General features: G+C 42.4%; 1 protein-coding gene across 9 annotated transcripts in view; it reads right to left on the bottom strand.

Moving 5' to 3' along the window:
- The window catches only part of ECPAS (Ecm29 proteasome adaptor and scaffold), a 66,290-nt gene that overhangs the window by 5,489 nt on the left and 39,156 nt on the right, over positions 1 to 21,645 (bottom strand). For 4 of the 9 annotated variants that reach the window (XM_067316147.1, XM_067316152.1, XM_067316149.1 and 1 more), the window contains 22 exons: positions 21,289 to 21,412; positions 20,159 to 20,304; positions 18,996 to 19,050; positions 18,079 to 18,193; positions 17,034 to 17,099; positions 16,664 to 16,781; positions 14,549 to 14,716; positions 13,566 to 13,645; positions 12,658 to 12,763; positions 11,377 to 11,424; positions 10,234 to 10,355; positions 8,910 to 9,060; positions 7,897 to 7,962; positions 5,953 to 6,042; positions 5,379 to 5,445; positions 4,346 to 4,437; positions 4,187 to 4,253; positions 3,755 to 3,946; positions 2,606 to 2,814; positions 2,033 to 2,076; positions 1,281 to 1,473; positions 512 to 653 (listed from right to left, as the gene is read on the bottom strand). In XM_067316147.1, coding sequence (XP_067172248.1) covers positions 512 to 653; positions 1,281 to 1,473; positions 2,033 to 2,076; positions 2,606 to 2,814; positions 3,755 to 3,946; positions 4,187 to 4,253; positions 4,346 to 4,437; positions 5,379 to 5,445; positions 5,953 to 6,042; positions 7,897 to 7,962; positions 8,910 to 9,060; positions 10,234 to 10,355; positions 11,377 to 11,424; positions 12,658 to 12,763; positions 13,566 to 13,645; positions 14,549 to 14,716; positions 16,664 to 16,781; positions 17,034 to 17,099; positions 18,079 to 18,193; positions 18,996 to 19,050; positions 20,159 to 20,304; positions 21,289 to 21,412 — 2,461 coding nt within the window. Of the gene's footprint in view, positions 1 to 511; positions 654 to 1,280; positions 1,474 to 2,032; positions 2,077 to 2,605; positions 2,815 to 3,754; positions 3,947 to 4,186; positions 4,254 to 4,345; positions 4,438 to 5,378; positions 5,446 to 5,952; positions 6,043 to 7,896; positions 7,963 to 8,909; positions 9,061 to 10,233; positions 10,356 to 11,376; positions 11,425 to 12,657; positions 12,764 to 13,565; positions 13,646 to 14,548; positions 14,717 to 16,663; positions 16,782 to 17,033; positions 17,100 to 18,078; positions 18,194 to 18,995; positions 19,051 to 20,158; positions 20,305 to 21,288; positions 21,413 to 21,645 lie in introns of those variants that run through there. The other 5 variants (XM_067316155.1, XM_067316154.1, XM_067316148.1 and 2 more) reach the window with 4 other exon arrangements.

Raw genomic sequence — 21,645 nt, 5'->3', positions numbered from 1 at the left:
AAGTGACATCAAGCCACATCCTCTAAGAAGTGACCCTAAAAGCCTGCACCCATCTAGGCAGGACAACACTCTCATTAACAAACACTGGAACATGAATAGCTAACACAGTACATTTTGACATGTTAGTAAAAGCAGCCTGTTTTTTCAGATCTACGCAGTTCCTTCACCTTGTACCAGCTCTGAGGCAATGTGAAAGTAATGAGCAGAACTAGGCTTCTTTTGATAAGCGTGCCACATCAGGCACCCTGCCTTAGAAGATGATGTCCTAAAAGTTTCATCATGCAAACTCAGAATAGTTCCATGAAGTGAACAGTAAGGAGTTTACCCAAGGATGGGCTACTCTGTGGGAAAGTTTTGGGGGCAGCTTTCTCACTGAAGACCCGAGAGTATCTTGCAAGCTGCAGGCAGTGAAATCCTGCAGTTCCTCCCCACCCCTCCACATGATCTCCACCCTGCTTTTATTTTTAGGGGAAGACAGTATGATTCCAGAGTGTTCACTCCGCTGACTTACGCTGCGTCTCTGGGCTCCTTGGCCAGGCTTTACCCAAACTCTCAAAGGCACAGATCAGGGACTCCATCTGCATCTCCTTCTCCCTCACGTCCTCATCTTCTTCGTCGTGCTTTGGTGAACCTGCACCCATGCTCTCAGAGTTCTGTGGAGGCCGTGGGGGAAGGTATGTTTGACAGAGCGATGAGGGCAGGCTAGCTAAACAGTTCAGCTTAGTCTCCCCTTGCAGTTTGTGCACACTAGTCTTGTACCTAGTCAATGTCCTCAGTCAGATGCAGCATGGGACTCCTTGGCCAACAGCAGCTCTGACACTACTGGCAGCCTACAGAAGGGCACATCAGCCTCTGTGGCCTTGCATTCAAACGGCTACATGTGCTGTGAGGGTCTATTTGCAGAGCACTGCAGATACTCAGTGGAGGCAGACTAACTACACAGCTCCCTAGGAGTTTCCTGCTGCCTCTAGAGCAGACAGGAATCAAATCTTAATGCAGCACTGGGGTGATGCTGGACACCACAGAAAGGACTTGGCTTAGAGAGCAGTTGGGCTAATTCAGAATTTAGGTAGCAGTTACAATCCTCCCAGGGCTCACCAACAATCTGGCATTCAACCCCACCTAGGACCTGGCTGAGTGGGGGGTATTTCTCCCAACAGCTGCCCCTTCTGGGCAGAAGTGTGGAAAACTGAAGGTGTGCATCTAACAGCATTGGCTGGTTTGTCATGCTTGGGTGTTTTGTTTTGAAAGAGGGAAAACCCAAGAAGCTGAACTGTCACCTTCTTTATCATGGGAAAGACGATATCTGCCAGTTCCTGGAACCGGTCTTCCTTTGTTGCCTGTAGCACCTCAGCCACACAGCGCAGTGCCACCATCTTATACTTCAGGTTCTCTTTCCGACACTCTTTCAGGACAGCCTGGACAATCTCACTGACACTGGGCTGGCCAGGCATGGACATCTGCAGCTCTGCACTGAACCACAAGGAGTACAGAGACTTTCAGACCTCCATTAATCCCTTCCCAAGCATAGCTTTTCCCACAGATAGCAAGCATTTCCCATGCTCAGGCCCAGGGTGGCCTACCAACAGCTGTAAGTAAACTTATACTCTGGTGCTCTTCTTTTACTATGTCTGTTCTTCCTCACTTTTCTTTCCCATTCTTCCTCATATGCTTTCAATGCACTCTCCCACCTCACCCATCTTCTACCTCTTGCTCTCTTTCTTCTTAGCAATTCTGGCCTTTCATCATCCTCCTTCTTGCCATAATTCTACCATTCAGCTCCATAAGTCCCTCCATAACATCTTTTGCTGCTCCGAGCCCTCACCAGTGACCCTCAGACAAGACAAGCAGAGAGGGACTGCTCACTTCCTGATGGGAGATCAAGGCAGTGTTCACAACTTTATACTACTTCTTGTCTCCTTGCTGGAAGAGGCAGAATTTCCCTAGCACCAGCTAGCCAACAGCTCTGTGCAAAGAACCTCCTTTTTGGGATCTCAGAGCCTGAAAGTACCACCTTTTGCAAGGCACTTACTTGCATGTGGAGACGACACTGGCAATGGCCTTTAGCAGTTCCTCCTGCAATCAGTAAAACAGTAAATTAATAAAACACTGAGAAACGTTCCCTAGCCAAATGGCACAGTGCTACTCCACAGTGGTATCCTTTGCACTCTACTGCTTGAGGTTGTGGGGAAATATGCCCCTGACACCAGCCAAGAGAAGCAATGTTTTTCTCCTGCCACTTTGGACAGGTTGCTGTTCTTTCTCCTTTTTTCTAAATCAGAGGTCTTGACTTTTCATCTACTCTGACTGGGAGTGGAAAGGTGCCTTGCAGTGCCTCTGAGTACAAGTTAGTCCCCTTCAAGGCTAGGATATGGTACAGAGGAACTAGTCTAAATGAGAATCCAGCTCTCAAAGCAATCTGAACTCTGCCCAACACTTATGTTTCCTGGTGCTTTTATTTCCATTAAATACAGGGCAAAAGTCAGGCTGCCTAAGCTAGAGTTTCCATCCACTCTCACCTGCAGCCCAGAATGCTGCATCTCCTGCCTCAGGGACTGAAAGCTGGTGCTCACATCAATCCTTTTGGGGCCAGCTCTTTTTTTACCTTTCCAGTCCATGTTCTCCCTGGCAGGCCTTGCAGCAAAGCAGACAGCACTATTCCTAGGTGTGGCGGTACCAGAGAACCTGTCTGTTTGGCAATTGATGCCATGGCAGCTGCTCCCTGTGCTTTCATCTTCCAAGACTGGGACTGCAACGCCTTCTGGGTAATGACTATCAACTCCTGCATGTACAGTCTGATACCACCCTGAGTACCTGCATGGCAAACAGAGGAAAATTGCAATCATGCCACAAAAGGAACAAAAACCTGATCTTATTAAAAAAAAGAAAAAGGAAAAAAAAGGACCTATAGCAGTTATGGATTTCTTTTCTGAGCCAGAAAAACATATCAGCAGGCCCTTCTTCAGGCAAAGGGGCAAAGAATTCCTCCAAGGCTGACTGAAGATGGGTTCTGTTTTCTAGGTGCTTCAAAAGCACCTGAAGAAAATCTCTAACATGTCCCTCCATACTATAGAAACTAGCTGTTGTTTTATTCTGTTTCTGAGGAAATATAACCTTTTGGTAAGAACAGATTACTGGAAAACCTCTTCTGGAAGCTCCTTTTCCACCCCAGGGAAGCAAACTGCTGTCTGGGGACCAGATCCAAAATCAGGTCAGAAAAGGAGCTAGCAAAGCCATTTCACTAGGCATCCACATCTTCCTCTTCAGACAGAAAACATGGCAAATTAGCCTTTCTATAGGGTAGATTCACCTTGAAGTTAAAGCCACAGGCACCACTGGAGGACCAGATGAGATCACCAACCCTAGGGAGAGGTCAAAGTCCCTTATGACTTCAGGGTGTGCAGCACCCTTTTTAGGCTGGCAACAACATTTCCAGACATGTCTGGCTACTTGCAGCATGATATGGGCTGTATTACAGTGACATTAAGTGTCTCTCAATCTTAAAATTCTTAACTTCATTGTGTTTGTATATCCTCAGCTATCAGCAGCTCTTTAACTATTTTAAATAACCACAAAGAGGCCAAATAACTTGCCCATCTCACATAGGAAGTCTTTAGCAAGGAAGAAAATGTAAATAGGTTTCTGAAATCTCTTGCCATGAAAACTCTGTATTTCCAAAGTAGATTTCCAGAAAACATAATATTTTATACCCTATGTTCCACAGAAAGTTTTTGCCTCTCTTACGGCAACTTACCAGGCACATTTTCCTGCCAAACTTCAGTCCACAGAGTAGAATCCTCTTTCTCTCCTTTCTCTTCATCGGAGACCTCATGCATGCCAAGAAAAGCCAACGGCAAGATGTGTTTGGCATGGTTCTTCACTACATCTGGGCTGTAGCGTCCCATAGCATGTACAGTTAAAGCACAGCCTGTTCTGTAAACTGGCTCTGAAGAAGCAAAACAATCATATTGTGTGGTGACTGGTAGGCAGGATTTTCATTTCACAGCTTGGTCAGCTTCTTGGGAAGCAGAGGAAAAGCACGGCATTGCATAATGATACACTGGAGTTCTTCAGCTAGCAAAACTAAACATTATAATACAGAAACATTTCTTTACCAGTTTCTGCCATGATCATTAACTCTTTTCTGCACCATATGCTATAACTGAATATTCAAAAAGCCACATACCTTCCTTCTCCATGTACCAACTGCTGAGTTTGTGCAGCAACTTCTCAATGCTACTGTCCCGGGAAGTCTGTAAAAGGGAAGAGACTTGAATCACTCAAACACATGTTAAAAATTAAAAAAAATTAATAATAATTAAAACCATTTCAAACCCCAACTCACCCGGACTAGATGCCCCATAGCGAAGGCAAAAGACTTCTGCACCACACTGTTACGATCAGTCAGGCCACTGAGCAAAGCACTCATAAGTTTGCCTGTTGGAAGAGGGAACCCAGACTTCACTTTGTCTGAAACATCATGTTTTTATTGCTGTGACAAGAATTATAACAGCCTGCATTTTAACAAATTTATGCATTTATACACGCTCTCTTTTCTTACGTTTGCTGGGTCTCTCTGGTCCTCATGCTTAATAAGCACACATCATAACATAGCTCATAGTGGCAGCAAGCCTCAGTCTGCACACCTCAACCAGTAATGTTCCCCTGATGTGGGCACCCCTAGCTGATTAGTGTGTTCAGCCATACTTCTATTTTGCAACAGAAAGGAGATCTCCTCTATAAAGAGAAGACTGAGATTCTAGTGATTGTCAACAAAATCTAAATTCAGGAACAGAGGTGCAAGAGCAAAGGCCTTCCTGTCTGAGACAGAATAGCTCTATTAATGTTGAGAGAAAGCAAATTTCTTAAACCTTTTTTTTTTCTTACGATGCAGCCATTGGAATGGGACAGGCAATAGGTATCCTGGCTGGTGCTTTTAACAAAGGCTGACACACTGAGAAAGCCACAAAAAAGGTGCTGTACACTGGGTCAGGAGTGCAGTCCCTGTTTATGCTGGGTAGCACAAGTTGAAGAACACGTGCTTATTACAGCACTGCACTAGCACAGGCATTGCTAGTCTGTTTCAGCAAAGTCTGAAGAGAGATTTCAGCCTGCGTGCCCTATGGTATACTAGGGAATTCCCTCAGCTTTTCCCTCTGCTCCTTCAAATTTGATGGAGACATTTAACATCTCAAGGATCTACTCCCAAAGCATGCACAAGGGAGCTTCAAACAGCTCTTTGAGGGAAATACACACACAAAGATCATTACTGTGGGAATGGGGGGCCAGTAGAGAAGAAACACCAATAGGGAAGAAACACTACCTATAAAAGAGCAATAAAAACAAATTTAAAACTTTACACTAGAAATGAGCCTTACCTGAATAAGGTGTTATGTCCTGGGGACATTGTGTGGTTAATGACACAATTACACTGGCACAACCTCCCTGGAAGATTACAAGGGGAAACAAATATAAGAAAAAACCACATTAGCCCCTGGTACTACTATTAATACTTGCTGCAGTGCTGGATGCACTTTGTGTGACACTCTCTAGACCCACCCAACCTTTGCCCAGGTATAAAGGGAGCCAGTGTTAGAAGCAGCTGAACAATTTATAACAAATGAATCACAAGAATTGAATTAGAAGTATAAGACAACCAGGACCACACTCAGGATGGATGGTCCTGGGAGATTCAGAGGTATCAAGGAAAACATTCTGCATTCTGCTCCCTCAGAATCCAACAGGCATGTAGCCAAGAGAAGGTTGATGTGGCACAAGTGTGAAAAACAGCAAGTAATGTAGATGGACCGAGACTCAGACCTAAAACAACTATAGTCTGAATGAGCTAAGCTGTCACTTCAAAAAAGAAAGTGAAAAGAACTATATTTAATGTGATATTTAATTGTTTTTCCTTTTCCATGTCCAAGCAATCCATTAATATCACAGGCATACCTTTGTACCAAGGCCTACTCCACTTTTGATCAGTTCACAGAGCCGAGGAACCAGCTCACCCAGGATGGACACATCCAAGTACTGCAAGCTCTAGAAAAAGTCAAAGGACAGAAAACAATGGTAAAGCTGAAACCCATAAGCTGAACTGCTTCTAGCTGTGGGCTACCTCAGTTTCTGCATGCTGGTGTTTTGCTGCATTGTGAGAGTTTGTGTGGTGTGAGAAGGGGACCATGAGGTAGCTTACACGACATGACGATTCCCTGGTCCCACTTCTATGCTGAGATGACCCTGCTGAAATTAGCAGTTGCACTGTTGGAACAGATATATTCCTGCATTTCATCTTTCTAGAAAAGTGAAAGTAACACACTAGCAAGAACTCCTTTTTGGGAGGGAAAGCAGAGAGATGCAGAGGTGTGCCTATTTTAGGACAAAATCCAACATTATCTCATGTGTCTGAATGCAGTAACCCTAATGTAGCTAAACTAGACAAAGGAGAACTATTCAGACTGTTTTTTAACAGGTCAAGGCAAATAAGTGGAAAAAATGAAATAAATGTACAGCAGAGATGTTATTGGTATGGTTTCTAATCCGTGCTTAAGATGCTAGTGGGCAAAACAAAAAGCCTCAGGTTTCCAGCCCTCTGTGTAGCACTGCCTGCAGAGGGGAGATCCATCCTCTAGCAAAGCCAAAGATGACACATCAGCTGAAGGTAACCCCTCTAGGCTAACCCTCAGAAGTCAGTTCTCCTGCCACATCTCCCTCCTGCACTGGTAAGGTAAAGGGAGAAGGGAATAATCAATTATAACCCATCAAAGGTTGTAATCTATTCCTGTCTCCCAGTCAGCCCCCAGATACACAGGAACAAGAGGGAAGAGTGCTCATGAACCGGGACATCTTCATGCTGCTCTAAGGAACTGTGGAATCTCTCTCCTTCCATGGGAAATCTCAAGCAGTGATGGTCAGGGCAGCACAACTGTCCCCCATGGCTGGGAGCAGGAGAGGCATGGCCAGCACGAGGGACAGCAGCAGCTGCTCCAGCTTGCAGCAGGTTGGTGAGGACATTTTTATACGGAGCCTTTCATCCTCATGTGCTTTACAGATTATTTATAGAAAGCATTCCACCTGACACCAAAACACAGCTCCCTCTGGCACAGGGAGTCCTAGCTGCTCCAAATGCTGTTAAATATGGAAGGGCTTGCTGCTGTTGCTTTTCTGTAAGTCCAGGAAACAAAGAACAGCTCTGGTAGCTGTGCTTCACCTTGAAACTGCTCAGGTACTTACACACCATGCCTGCTCCCATGTCCCTGGCTGCAAAAAAGGGGATTATTCTCTTCGGGAAGGGACAGGTTCTTACACATGGCAGTGAGCTCTGCCCCGCAGCACAGTCTGGGCATCAGCAAGTCCTCCACTGGCAGAGAACTACAGTGCCAAGTACTAGCTGCTGACAGGGTTTTCAGTGACATCGGGGTTTTTTCAAAATGTTTCCACCATGTAAAACACTGGCAAGACCCAGGTGGTGTTGTCTAATGCACCAGGAACCAAGGACTGGACAGCATGTGTCCTAAGAACAATGACTTTACTATTGTTTTTTGTGGAGTAACAGGGCCAAAGATGAGGAGAAACAGCAGCTAGCATAGCCCAGAACCAGCTGGGTTATCCACAGAAGAGCACTTGAAAGATGCCCTCTTCTTCAAACAAGGCAGGTTCTCAGGTGGAGAAACAACTCCTCTGACTCCAAATGGAGTCACAGTCATTTACAACTGATGTTAGAGACAAGCTGTGGGGACAGGGTGAGAGAACTCAGTATCTGAAAGAAGACAGACATCCACAGGGAGATGTGACACTAAAACAGAGCCTGAAGAAGAATTTGGTTAAGGCCTTACTTTGATTCCTGTTATCCTACAACAAACCATAAACAGGAACCCTCCTGAATGAATTACTTACCATGTTAATCGTTTCCATCATGGGAGATGACTTTACAGCACTAAGTCTGGCACTATCCATTGCAGTCTAAATAAAAGAGGAAAAAAGATCAAAAACAAAAGTAAAGTCAACCTGAAGCCAGTGGAAATGCCAACATCAGCTACAATTCACTTTCTCACAAACTTAAACCAGAACCCATTTCAGATGTGTGAAGACAAGGAGTCATTACTCCTACAGACTATGAATGTTTCCCTTCTAGGGAGAGATGGATGTTCTAGCTGGTGCACAGGAGCTGAACAACACACTCCTGCCATCATGAAAATGAAATAAAATATGAGAAAGCTCTACTCGGTTATGCTGTCCACTTGCTTCTTACTGGGGAAGGGCAGAGTTTGCCCCCTTCCCCCCCCCCCAATGAAATTAGCTCAATTTACTTCTGAGTAGTGGGATTTCAGTCACTTTCCCAGGAGACTGCAACTGATTAATATGCTTCTCTGAGATGGGTTAAAGGATGCAGTGCTGAGGACATCTCACTCCAGCCCATACTACTAATGCATATCTTCTAATTTATGTTATAAGTAGTTCTGCAGCTAAACCCCTTGGAAAAACAGAGCAAAGTTTGATAATATAGGTGCAGTACAGATAATTATTACAGACCTGCTCTTCACTTCTTCCACATTTGTACACGGAGCTGAAGTGACATTTAACTACAGTTCTTACTGAGATTGCTCTTTACTTTCTGAAATATGTGGATGTGTAGTGTATAAAAAAAACAAGAAAAAAAAATCCTGACCCTCCCCATAAAACAATTCATCCAGCCATACTCCAATGACCATATCTTACTTTTTACAGAATTGTAAAAAATAAATCTTTTAGTGACTTTGAGTGATTCATTAGCTACTTCTTATCACACCTTTGAACACCTCTGAGCCAAATTTGCTATTTTTCTGCACATGCTTAGAGAATGACAATATGAAGCTCTAAATCTCTGTGTCTCTCCTCTGTTGATACTCTCCCATAATAATTGCACTTACTTTCTCCTGATCTGTTGCACAAAGACTCAAATAATTGAGAACTTGAGGCTCCAGCACACTCAAGGACTCCAGCAGGGCTGGGATAAGTTTTGGTGCATGAGGTTTCAGCATAGATCCAGCACTTTTACTGATCTTCACGAGAGTGTTAATGCTGGAAAGAGACCAAAGAGAAGGTCACCATCAAAACCTATAGACTTAACTGAAAAATCTTTCTGTTCCAATTCAGTACTAACAGAAAGACCAGTCTAGATGTCAATTACACCAGTACGGCTCTACCTGCAAATAGAAATCACTGTATATTTTTCTGCTTAAGCAAGTTCAGACCCAGACCCCTGAGCCTGCACAGACACTATTCTTGGTACAGAGATTGCTTGGATTGGCCAGAGTATAACAAAGGGAGTGGCCAAAGAGACAGATGCAAGAAGAAATAACATTTCTTCATGTTTTAAAGAAGTTTTAGGCAAAGTCACCACAGAAATAAGTCTCTGCCCAAGAAAAACAAATTACAACAATCTGTTCAAATCTCACTGTTCAGTTTCAGACCAGCTGCATCTCTCAGGCTGTATTTTGACAGTGTTTCCAAACCTTGAAAAGGAATGAAACAATTCAAGAAATATACGCTATAATTTGTTGGGAGCTTTTTAGAATTCCTGGATAATCATGTTCAATAAGAGAAAATTATGTTTGCAAAGACCAGCTATATTCCAGATCTGAATCTTGCAGTTTTTTGTCCATCAGGTAAAGGAAGCTATACACAAGGTTACAAAGTGACAAGCATATGAAGACCCTAAATGTCAAGGGACCTGAAACTGTTATGTGACATAAAATTTATTTGAACTGTATGACCAAATGCAGCCACCTCTGGGATAGGAACTATCATTACTTAGAACCAGCCGTGAAATAAGACATGGCTCTTACAGCAACTACCCTGCGATTTTCCATTTACAAAATGAAAGAGAGCCTCAAGCACAGAAAGCTCCTTGCAGATCAGTTTACCAGTTGTATAAAGCCAAAAGAATTTCATGCTGGGATTTGAATCTGGGCATTTGCAAAGAGGTCAGATACTACAAGGTCAAAATTTAAGACTAGTTAACCTTGTTGCCTACGCTTGTTTAAACAGGACGTTCTTGAGGGATAGCTGGAGTTCTCAGCACTGCTGTTTGAACTCAGTAAGAAAAGGAAAAGAACAGCAGGAAGGCTGCTTTGGGGAGGAACTTCTGACTTAAAACAGAAAGCATATTCTGTGATTCAAACGAATAAACTAGGTCCCCTCAGGATAAATCATGCCCTCACCGCCAGGGAATTTACAGGACGCAAAACTAACCTGAGAGATCGGACTTCAGTGACTGTGCTTACTATTCCTTTGTCTAGGAGGCAAGGGAGCAATACAGCTACGGTTTTCTGACCTGCTGCTCCTTTAGATGGATCACACATTTTCACACAGACCTGGCAACAGATGAGAATCAGTGTTGCATGCATGTTCAAACCCCTCTCTCAGATTACATTAAAGCACCTTCTCTGTCAGACAGAACAAAGTCACAGCAACTACAGGAACTGCTCACAGAGCCAAACACAAGCTCTGCTACACCATTGTTCTCTTCTCCAGGAAGCACTAAAACACTGAGCCAAGTTCCTAAAAGGAACTTCAGCTGTGTTCAGCTTCCCAAGAAGGCAAATTCAGAGCAAACAGGTAAGAGACACTGATTCACAACTTGATCAAGAGATGGACCACATGACCTTCCAGGTGAAGGACAGCCTGTCTCAGCCACAAGGATTCAACTGCTCCACAAGGCTGAGCTGCCCGCCTCAGATCAGAACAGATTCTGACATCACCTGCAATGTTTTGGAACTGGATCACCACTTCTGCAATTGACATTTCATGTAGCATGCATTGTCGAAGCCGTGATTTCAAACACAGCTCTTCAGATGTGTTTCTGTTTCCACTGAAATAACTTTTTCAGAGGAATACCAAACAAAACATGAAGCAATGCATGTACTACACCCCAAAAAAATCTTGTGGTGGCAACAGCATCAGAGAGAAAAGTCCAGACTGGATTACTGAATTTCAGACCAGTGAGGTTCCACTGTGTTTGGTCAACTGCACGCTGTTCCAGTTATATAAAGTTTCCTTAAATCTCATCCTCAAATGGAAAAAATATAAGGACATCAAGGATCCATAAAGGGACATCAAGAATTCAGTATCTCCCTCTTGGGATTGTACAAAACGTAACATCAGAGTCGCCTCAAGCACTAGAACTCCACCAATACCAACATAAGTACATAAGTGTACAGGACCAAGCCTATTATGAATGCTTTCTAGTGGACTGTTCTGTTTGTCACTGCATCTCATACCAGAGATCTTTTCAAGACAACAGAAATGTCACTCCTGCAGAGATGGAAGTGAATGATTATCTGACATCACAAACACACACCTCTCCATGCACAAATTTTGAAATTAGATTTTTACCTTACTTAAAGTTTTTAGGGCTAGTTCTGCTGCTTTTCGCACAGACTCCTAAAAAAAGAAGTCAATAATCTGCTGTTAATACTTTTAAATCTGTGTAACAGTTCTTATTTGTAGACAACTAAAATACTAGTATTGACAAAACTACATTCATGGCTAATATATAATACCTTCTAAAGAAGTTCTGTCTGTGGTCCACCTAGTATCTGGTCTATTCAATGCCAAATACATTAAAAATGCCACCTGACACCACCAGGCTGTCTGTGCTTCCATTCACATTTGTCTCTTTGGTATTGTTATTAGGTTGTCCCCCTCCAAACCCAAAAACCTTCTACTACAAAAGGAAGTATATAATCCTTTGTGTATACTTTATTGTCTCAGCAAAATGCCTATTCCTTCGTGGTGCTTTACTCAACTGAATATCTAGGATTAGAAAGACTAAAAGCAAACAGCAAAATCTGTGCCAGTCCAGTGGCATGTGACAGCAACACCAACCAGACACCAGACTCTGACTTTATCTGTATTGATGAATTAAGACAATGTCTAGCAACATTCCTGGGCCCTGGAACACAATCACCTAGACTGCTAACTTCTTAGGGTGCTCCGGGCACAATTCTAGCCTGTCCCAAGCAGACTCTCCCAAACCATTTCCAGGCAAAAATTCAGGAATTAGACTGTCCCAGGGACCTTTCCCTATAGGCAGTTTGCAGGCAGCTGCTCTGTTTTGGAGGCTAATACAGTTCACTAGCACAGCGGCAGGATGCTCTGTGCCAGCTGGCTTCAGTGCCCAGGAACATTTCTGAGCGCACTGAATTTACTAGTATGGAAGCAGCTGCGTTGTATACAGTGCACTTTAGGAAACAGCTCAGCACAGCTTGAGCTGGAAAGTCTGATCCCAGGGAGAACATGACTCAAACCTGGAAGGACCTGAGGACTCTGACTTCGTATCTGCAATGCTTTTAATAACACAAGCAGTCCAAAATAAATACTTCTGTCCTTAAAGTTAAGCATACTTAAAAATTCTTTCATATCCAGGAAAAAGTGCTGAACATGCAAGAACAAGCATGTCAAGAATGAAAACCAGCACTCAAAGGGTAAGGAAATGCTAACTGCGAGTGGTCTGAGCTTGTAGTCTGCTTAATAACCAAAACTTCTATTGGCTTCAACTTAGTTTCTCAGAGAATCTCTTTTCAGTGATTATTTTTTAATCTCTTTTTAAATACTTCAGCGTTTGATCACTCTACTTTCTGCTGGCAATTCCTGTTGAATTATCAATTCCATTACCTTAATGTCATCTTGCACTCTAAAAAGGATTTCCCAGATCTCTGGAAGTTTGTCTATAATTTCATCCAAAGGTCTTCCTCTTAGTAAATCATTCAGTGCTAGACAACTGCAAATAAGAAAATTTTATTTCCATTATGTGGTGTATTTATTTGATATGGAGGTATACATAAATAGATATATTTTTAAATATATAAGTAATGGTTAAAAAAAAAAAAAAATCTGAGAAACGTGTTGTACATTCCTTATTTTCACCAAACCATAAAACTACTGTTATAAGAATGTCTCCTTTAGAAGAAAAAAAAAAAAAAGCATTCAGCCAGACAGGTGAAATCTAAAACAGATGAGAGCAGGTGAGAAAGGCCATTGTAATGGAAATTCTAGCTAACGCAAATATTCTAGTAATGATGTTGTTTCAGATTTATTTTCTATAAAGCACAGGATAAGAAAAAAGCACAATGGTCTGAAGCCTGCAACTAAGATTAGAACAAATATTTTCAATACGGCATAACTATAAACAAATATAAACAAAAAACCCCCCAATTAACAATGCTATATTGAATGGCATCCTACTGCCAAGTACATACATAGCCACATCACCAATTCAAACTGCAACATTAGCAATTCTTCAGGTTCAAGGATAGCCAAGAACTTTGTGACCAGAAAATTCCTTCCTCAGAGAATGCTGTTTAATATTATGCTCAAGTTGCATGCAGTAAAAAATCCTCAGGTTCAGTGAGGCAAATAGCTTCAGGATTGTATCACACCTCAAGTGCAGACTGCAGGAGTGGGTTTTGTTCTGATGAAAGGACATGTGTCACCCTCCCCCCAACCTCCGCAGCTGAACAGGTTTATGGTGAATAAAAGAGATGAGAGTTGGAAGAAAAATCTGTTACTTTTCCAAGCAATACCTGGATTCCCTGATCCTCCACAGATTGCTGGTTAGGTTACTGATCAAGTCTTCAAGAATTTCCTTCATATACTTATCAACCTATTATGAGAAAAGGGAACAATCATAAAACAGGCATGGACCACACATCCCAGTCCTGCACTCTGGAGAAAAAAAAAAAAAAGAAGAAGGAACATTTTGGACAATATAGCCTGCTTTCTGGTACCAGCCACAGCAGATGAACTAACCCTTACCCAAGCTGACCCTGCACAAGCTTATTCTGACTCTGTTTTAGAGGTGCTTCTCTCTCCACTGCTTCAAGGCTCAGGGTGTGAGAGAGACTACGGGGAAAGATCATGGTCCTTTCAGTTCTCTTTCAACAGAAGGGTTTAGAAGCAGTAGCAAACCATATATCTCACAAGAAAAGCAGTTCCTCTTTGATGAAGAATCAGAGTCAGTGACTTCATGCTAAGATCGGCCTTGCTAAGAAAAAAAGATTCACAAATCCAATTTTAGACCTTTCAGAGCCAGAGGAAGGAAAAGTCCTGAAAACCACTTATTCTTGACACTCGTATTGGAGGAACCGTCCTCAAACCGATGAAACAGCTTCTTCCCACCTAAAACCTGAGGAGCCACATTTAGACACCCCTGCTCTGGAAATGGCATCTTCAGCCATAAGGACTTCTAAGGAACTTCTCATAACCAATATCTCAAGTGCAGAAGACCCCACTTTCAGCTCAGTCTTAGACTTGAACATCAGCTACACAAAAAAGCTCTGGAATATCCTGCCACATACAAGAGGCAACACAAAGTCTCTGCACGTCCTCCACCTTGTCCTTGGATTCCAGCATCTCTCGCTCTGTAGGACAACGCCTCATCCCTTTTTGCAAAGCCCTTCCTTTCACTAGATAAAGTAGATACTCCCTTCCCATGACAATCTCCGTGAGATGCGGCTAGCAGCAAGCCCACAATTTTGCACTCTAGCAAGGCTTGATGTTCACTCACCATGGACTTGTCGGTGACCAAGGCATTCCAAATGCTGGTCATTGCCTGTCGAATGCCAAGGTTGGGGTCAAACTGGTAACGGTAGAGCCGTGGAAGAAGCTGGGGCAAAAACGGAGCCAGTTGTTCTCCTGCCTTGGTAGCTATCACATTGAAACCAAAAGCTGCTCCCTGAAATGGTGACAAAAGAACTTATATTGAAACAATCTGCTCACTCAGGTGTTGTTCTTGGGCACACCGCAGTCAGTAACAAAGCTGGCTGACACAGTTTAGATACCAAGATAAAAAAGACTTAAAGAGTTAAAGTGATACCAGAATTAGCCCTCATCAGTGCTACAGTGCCATAGTAATCTCAAACATACTGTCACACAGGGAAGAATATACTGCTCCAATATTTCCCTCTCTTATTTCAAGATGCCCTGTTTGATCCCTTTTGCAAAAGTGGTGGTGGAGAATTAAAACTTAGGAAGAATGGAGTAGGTTTTTCCAAAAACAGTTTCTTTCTCTGAAAGACTGATGAGATCAGGCCACTGCTTCCCTACAACTCAGCTGCATTTAGAAGAACTGGACACTTCAGGAATAATTTAGAAACTCAAAAATTAAAAGTGAAACAACTCCATCCTAACTGCGCATTCTGGAAATTCTGGGAATTACCACTTTGCACATGTCTACAGTTTCTTTAAATTCAAATATTCATTCATATTCTTTTTCTTCTACAACAGGGCCCCCCTGACAATTCTAACACAATGGGATAGATACTTGCCCATGGAATCCTACGGGAATTAGCAGGATAACCCAAGGAGGAACTGCTCAGTAGCAGCAGTTCAGAGACCGCCTCTTCATCCATATCGCCTGACTTGCAGTGTCAAAGCTGCCACTCAAACCCCACTTTAGGGATTCACAGGACAGGACGTACTTTCTGGGTCACAGTCTAGAAAATGAAGACTAAAAAAGACTAACTCTGCCTTTATTCCCAACGATGACCACTGCTGTGAGGATTGAGAGGCTGCAGAAAGTGCAAGGAAAAGGGAGCAGCCTACTCTAACTGGCCCTGCCTTGCCTGGAAGGTTGGACCACAGATCTCCGGATATGCCTTCCAAACTAAACAATTCTTCAATTCATTCAAATGCTGAAGCTCATCCTATAGTTGCTGAGTGGATTTTCCTGACTCATCCTGGCTTGTGAAATTCCACAAAGTTAGGAAGGACTGGGCTGCACACCTGTGGCTCCTGGAGTCCCAGTGCAGAGAGAGGGAAGTCTTGAGAGATGTGTTGACATGTCAGACTTTGGACAAAAGTTAAAGCTGGAACTTGCTTTTTGCACTAAGTGACATTGCCAGAGACTCAAAATCTCAGGTAGGGAGCATGTATGCTTCAGTACAGAAGATACAGCCTACCTGGATCTTCTTCATGAAAGGGCATGAAAGGTGCACTGCCTGCTCCAGGAACAAAACAAATTCTTCTATGTTTAGGTAAAACCCATGAAAAAGACAGGCCCCAAGTTAGAGCTCTGCAAGTATACATAAATTTTAAAATTTATGATCCTACATTTTTTCAGGAAGTAGATCCAATAGTATTTTGGCTTTGATAAAGGTTCCAGCAGCTGTAAAATATCAAGACTTGATCTTTTTGATAAATTAAAAAAAAAAAAAAAAAAAGGACACTATTTGGACAACAGTGGTTAAACTGGTGTGTTGGGAACTGGGCTTCTAACCACTTGCTCCTGAATACTTTGCGCTCTGCCTTCCGATGTAACAAAGCTCATTTTCTCTTGCATCTGAAAATTCACCAAGTTTTGAAAATACTCACTGTCTGAACACATCAGGACCTGGCTTCTAAACACTCCCAGAAGTAACAGGAAAGGATCACAGCTGATTCAGAGTGGAATGCAGGATGATTTAAACAGTGTAATACCAATATTTTGTTGTAAGAATTTCAAGTAATCTTAAAGCTGCTTCTTAGACTGGTGAACCTGCATTAGATCTGACACTGAAGTATCAACACAGAAAAGCCTCCACAGGCAGTTATCCATGGATCATATAAGCAGAGTTAGAGAAATACAGTTTTTGTTTTCAGAGTTCACAGAGGGAACGGAAATGGTATGAAAGCAACAAATTACCTTCCGAGAATTCCACATGGCATGATGGTTGGCCAGATTCATGAATTTGTACACCAGGTCTGGCTGATTAAGATCACTAGCCAGTGAACAAAGCTCCTTGTAAGTAGAAAGACCTTGACTTTGGAAAACAGAAGGAAAACTGGTATCACTATTTTTAGCTACAGAAATGCCACAGCTATACAGCTATAGTCAAATTACAGCCTAAAGCAAACAGAGAGAAGTGAATATCTTATCTGTGCTACAAGAAAACAGTTAAGGTAACTTAGAAAATAAGCAGGAATGAAAAACACAGGGAATAGATCTATATGAAAGGGAATACTGTTTCAGCACAGATTATGCGTGCTGTCATTGAGACTGTCAGTAAACTTACCCATCTGGAGTTTTGCTCAGGCCACCTTGAAACACCACAGTTTCTCCAGTCACTTCATGTTTGGCTCTGGTGGTAAAAGAGGTCCAGTATTAGCTTTGCCAAACCCTGTCCTTGAATGGACTGCACACTACGGAACAAGTGAATTTGTTTTGCTTTATTAACTCAGTAACTTCCCATTCTTTAGGTTCCAATCCTGCAAAAAACATACAGGTGTGCAAAACCACACACACTGCAAGGAGTCTCATTAACCCTTATCATAAGTATTATTAAGGAGAAGCTGCAGAAAGTTAGGGTTTTGCTGTGCACCGAGAAAGCAAAGGTCAAAACACTGAATGGCAGTCTTTTATTTCAGCCCAGACACAAGTTACATCATGGACAGCACACATGTACAGAGAGAGCACACCCCTACTTTAAAAGGAAAAAATCCAATTTCCATTCATCTCTTCCTCTTCTCAGCCACTAGAGTCCCCCACATTCCTAGCCTAGATTTTTGTCATTCACAGTGGCCACACCCACACTGAGTTAGACAGGAGTGGGCTGTAGGAGTAGGATTTCCAGCACTGATCCAACATAATTAGTAGCCAGCAGTCTTGTAAGACCAGCATCTGTGGCACTAAAACAGACAAGCGACCATTAACACTTCCTCAGCAAAAGGTGCATTTCAGACACAAGGCAGATCCCCAGTTCTGCAACATTCACATTGTTCAGAGTTGCTGCAAGAGGCGATTGACCTTTGCAGTAACACAATGCAGCAAGTAGGGAATCCACACAAACCAAAACCAATTTGAACTGCTTGAAACAGGAACGAATCATTATTTAGAAGCTTTGCTGAACTCAAAATGGAATAAAATTTGGAGTAATTTCAGTCACAACAAACCCTAACCTAAACTGAGAAATGTCCCAGTTCATTCACCCCTGACAGTATGCAGATATTGGCTTCCCCTGCCACAAAACATCTCTCTCTGCACAAGAGAGAAGCACATTTTTGTTCCCATCAGACACACAGGGCAGAGTACTCTCTCACTGTGTTCTGAGCTCACTGTACCTTTTCCCAGTCATAAGGTTATCAACGAGTGTGGTGACTAGCTCTTGCTGATCCTGTTCACTTCCTAGTTCATATACCAGGCCAAGACCTTTTGAAGCAACGTCTTGACTAAGTTCTGCAAAAGATTTTACAAAATAAAGCTGAAGAAGAACATATAGGTAGTAATAAACAAATTCCAACAAGAGCCAACTAAAATAATGATCTAGGAAGTGGGAGCTCTGTGTTGCAGTTCACAGTTCTCCGTTTCAGAGCTGCTTGATTCTGGCAAGACACAGGCTTTGGATTCTGAAGCAGCAATTTGTTCTGAAAGCACATACTTCCCTCACCCCCATCCACAATATTAAGTGATATCTTTGTGTTAATATTGTCACTGCTCACTTTGAAATAGCAGGGAGCGTTCCAAGAGCTGTAAATATTCTGTTGAAACATTGCTGGCCTCTGAACAAAAGTCCAGTGAAATTAATGGTAACACTCTCTTCTTCGACTTCCATGAGCTCTGATTAGGCCATCAGACACCACCCCTTCCACCACCTGCCATGGGTGGACATTATGAGCTACAACCTGTTAGTTTAAAGAGGGCTGAGAGTTCCTGTCTATGCAGAACTCCCTATGCACACTGCTGCCCAGTACAGAGAAGAAGCACTGAACAGTCTCTGTTACTACAATCTGCAGGGGCAAATGCAGGAAAACATTTGTGCTAAGGTACCTGAGAACAGAAAAAAGCTGTGCCTCCTGTTTCTGCATGCAACAGTACAAAAGGAAGCATTCCTTTTACTATAGAAGCGAATGTTTCTACCGACAGCTTTTAATGTTGGCTGACAAAGGGTGTGTACATGACTTTCCGTCTGTTAACAATTCCCTCCATTCTGTCAGGAGCCTATGAAAAAACAAAACTCCTAAGATACAATAGTACTTACCATCACTATCTGACAGAACTGAAACAAATGCACCTTGGATATCCTTGAGATGAGACTGAAAGACGAGAAAAAGGATATTATTTTTATTTCAGCTTTTGCATCGTCTGGTCTCAAGGCAAGTCTCTAACAGATAAACAGGTTATTTTATCAGAGGAGTTGCCTATCAAGCTACGCCTAAAACAAGAACTACCCTCCTTTCAAAGAGGCAAGCAGCAGCCTGACTGCAGCTCACAAAACATAACAGTTACTTGCCCAGCTTCTACAGCTCCCATGCCATTTCTAAATCACATACTTTATTTTCGTTGTCTAATACACGGTAGTAATGGACAGGCCATAAATCTGGCTTGCAGCCAGACTGGGCAATCCTCTGCTTGAGGACACCTTTCCTCCATCCTCAGACTAGAGGATTTTGCCACCTCCTGCAAGATCCATTGTTTAGACAAGCATAATACGTGGCAAGTTTTACATGTAACAGTAAATTTGCAAAGTACCTATCCTCCCAAAACTCTTTATCAATTACCTGCAGAGCATAGCCAGAAAGTGGCTACATGGCCCCATCACAGTCTACAGCACCTCTGTACTGAGAGAGGACATTTCAATAGGGAATACTTGATTAAGTTTCTGCATAAGATCTTTCACATTTTGAGTCTCTCATCACAGACAAGCACCCTAACTATAAGGTTTTCATCAAATCACACCAAAAATATTAAATACAAGAAGCACTCGGTAGCAGAGTTGTGATAATCTCTGTGAAGCAAATGAGCCAAGGAATTCCATTTGATTTTCCCCCCCATTTCCCTCCTCTACCTCCTTTCAACATTTTGCAAAAAGAAATCCTTAAAACTATAAAGACACCAACCTCTTCTTTGCAAGGGAAGATGTATTGGCACTTCATCTTATAACAGCTATTTATACCAACATCAGACTGACCTGAATGCAAGTCAGATGTTTACAAAGGTGGCATATGGCCCTGTTCATCTGCCAATTAATATGCTCCCCTAGTAACATAAGACAAGCCATGTCTCAAAAAGACCTCAGTAAGGACTGTAGCAGCACTGGGAAAAGGGGAAAATGGAAGTGAAGGGGAAGGAAGGTACCTAAAGGAAGTGAGCAGCAAAAGCAGGGACAAGGAGCCAGTGATTGGAAAGAGGCTTATTTCTTACCTTAATTGCTTTGTGTGTGCTCAATTTCTTCACCATTGACAGAAGCCAGATGCAGGCTGCCTGCCTGATGTGTGGGTTGGGGCTGATAATGTGCTTGTTCAAAATAAGGTCTAGAACCCAGGGAACCACATCATTCACTTTCAAATCTATATGAAAGAAAAAAGCAGTAGGGGAAGGGAGGAGCTTTAACAATCATCCACATTCATTTTTAATTTCAATATAATGTGCAAAAGCAATGGAAACCTAATCAGCACATGAGTACTCAGGTGACATCTTCACCTCTGCTGATTCAGGAAAAGCCTTCACTGGAGTCACTGGAAAAGTTTTCATCCTGGAAAAAACTCCACCGAACAGAGGCCTCCTAACGCTTCGTGAAAGTGTTTCAGAGCATGTGGCCAAGAAGAAGCACCACTCAGACTGCATAAGATTCACTGGACTATATTTAGTTGCTGGGAAGACTCAAAATTTCTGAAGCAAATGCAAACTCCACCGAGTTCTGCACATGCTCAGCTTTGTATACACTTAAGATCTAAGAACACTCTCACTTAAAATGCTAAGCACCTGTTTGCCCAACTAAGGCTGGTATTTACCTCTGACTGTTTTGGAGCTAGCATTTTGTCATGATCATATTTTAATGGGGCCAGAATCTCAGTCCTTAAACAAGTTACCCAGAGTCAGATAGATGTGCAGAACAGTGAACTTCATGTAAATGTCACTTGATCGTATCAATCCAAGTTGTTGGAAAAAGACTTGAAATTTAATCTTACAACCCTATTTTCCAATTCATGCTTCAAACTGTTATTTTAAAAGGTTTTTGTGTGTTAAATCTAAAATTAACTCAACATGGGAAACTGCAATGAAAAAATTAAACAAACGCAGTGTCAAATGGCAATGAGATTTCATCAAGAAGCTATTTAAATAGCAAGTGAAATAAAGTATTCTACCCTTTGACTAGATGGACTTGAAGAGGTAAAAGGATGCATAAATAACCCAGCATTGCAAAACACAGAGCACTGCATTAACAAATGCAAAGTGCATTTATTTCCACCACTATAATCAAGCCCAGTGCTGCACCAGAACAGTGAGATTTTATGTTCCTTATTCCAGCCTTCTGTACTAGGAAGGCCTACCTGGAGGAGGGATATATTCCTCCTCTGCGACTGTCCATGCATCACGTGCAGCCACTGAGCTGGTTCCTACAGCAGCACTGGTAATAGCTTCACCAACGGTGAACTGCAGTTCTATTTGTTTGGCCTGAAAAAACACAAGAGAACCTCACTGATTGACAGTACTTATTAAATAAACAGTAAAACTTCTGGTATTTCACAGAACTGCAGTCTCTTCCCTCTACCCCATTTCTCAGCACCAGTTTGCAGTAAGATCACATTTGTGTTGAACTTCTGAAACTATCTAACAGCCCAGACCCACTGAAGTTGATGGAAACTGAGCCACTGTCCAACTCTCCAAAATACCTGATGAGAGCTAAA

Source organism: Apteryx mantelli, chromosome Z (genome assembly GCF_036417845.1).
Source record: "Apteryx mantelli isolate bAptMan1 chromosome Z, bAptMan1.hap1, whole genome shotgun sequence".
Taxonomy (NCBI): domain Eukaryota; kingdom Metazoa; phylum Chordata; class Aves; order Apterygiformes; family Apterygidae; genus Apteryx; species Apteryx mantelli.
This window is presented reverse-complemented; position numbering and strand designations above follow the sequence as displayed.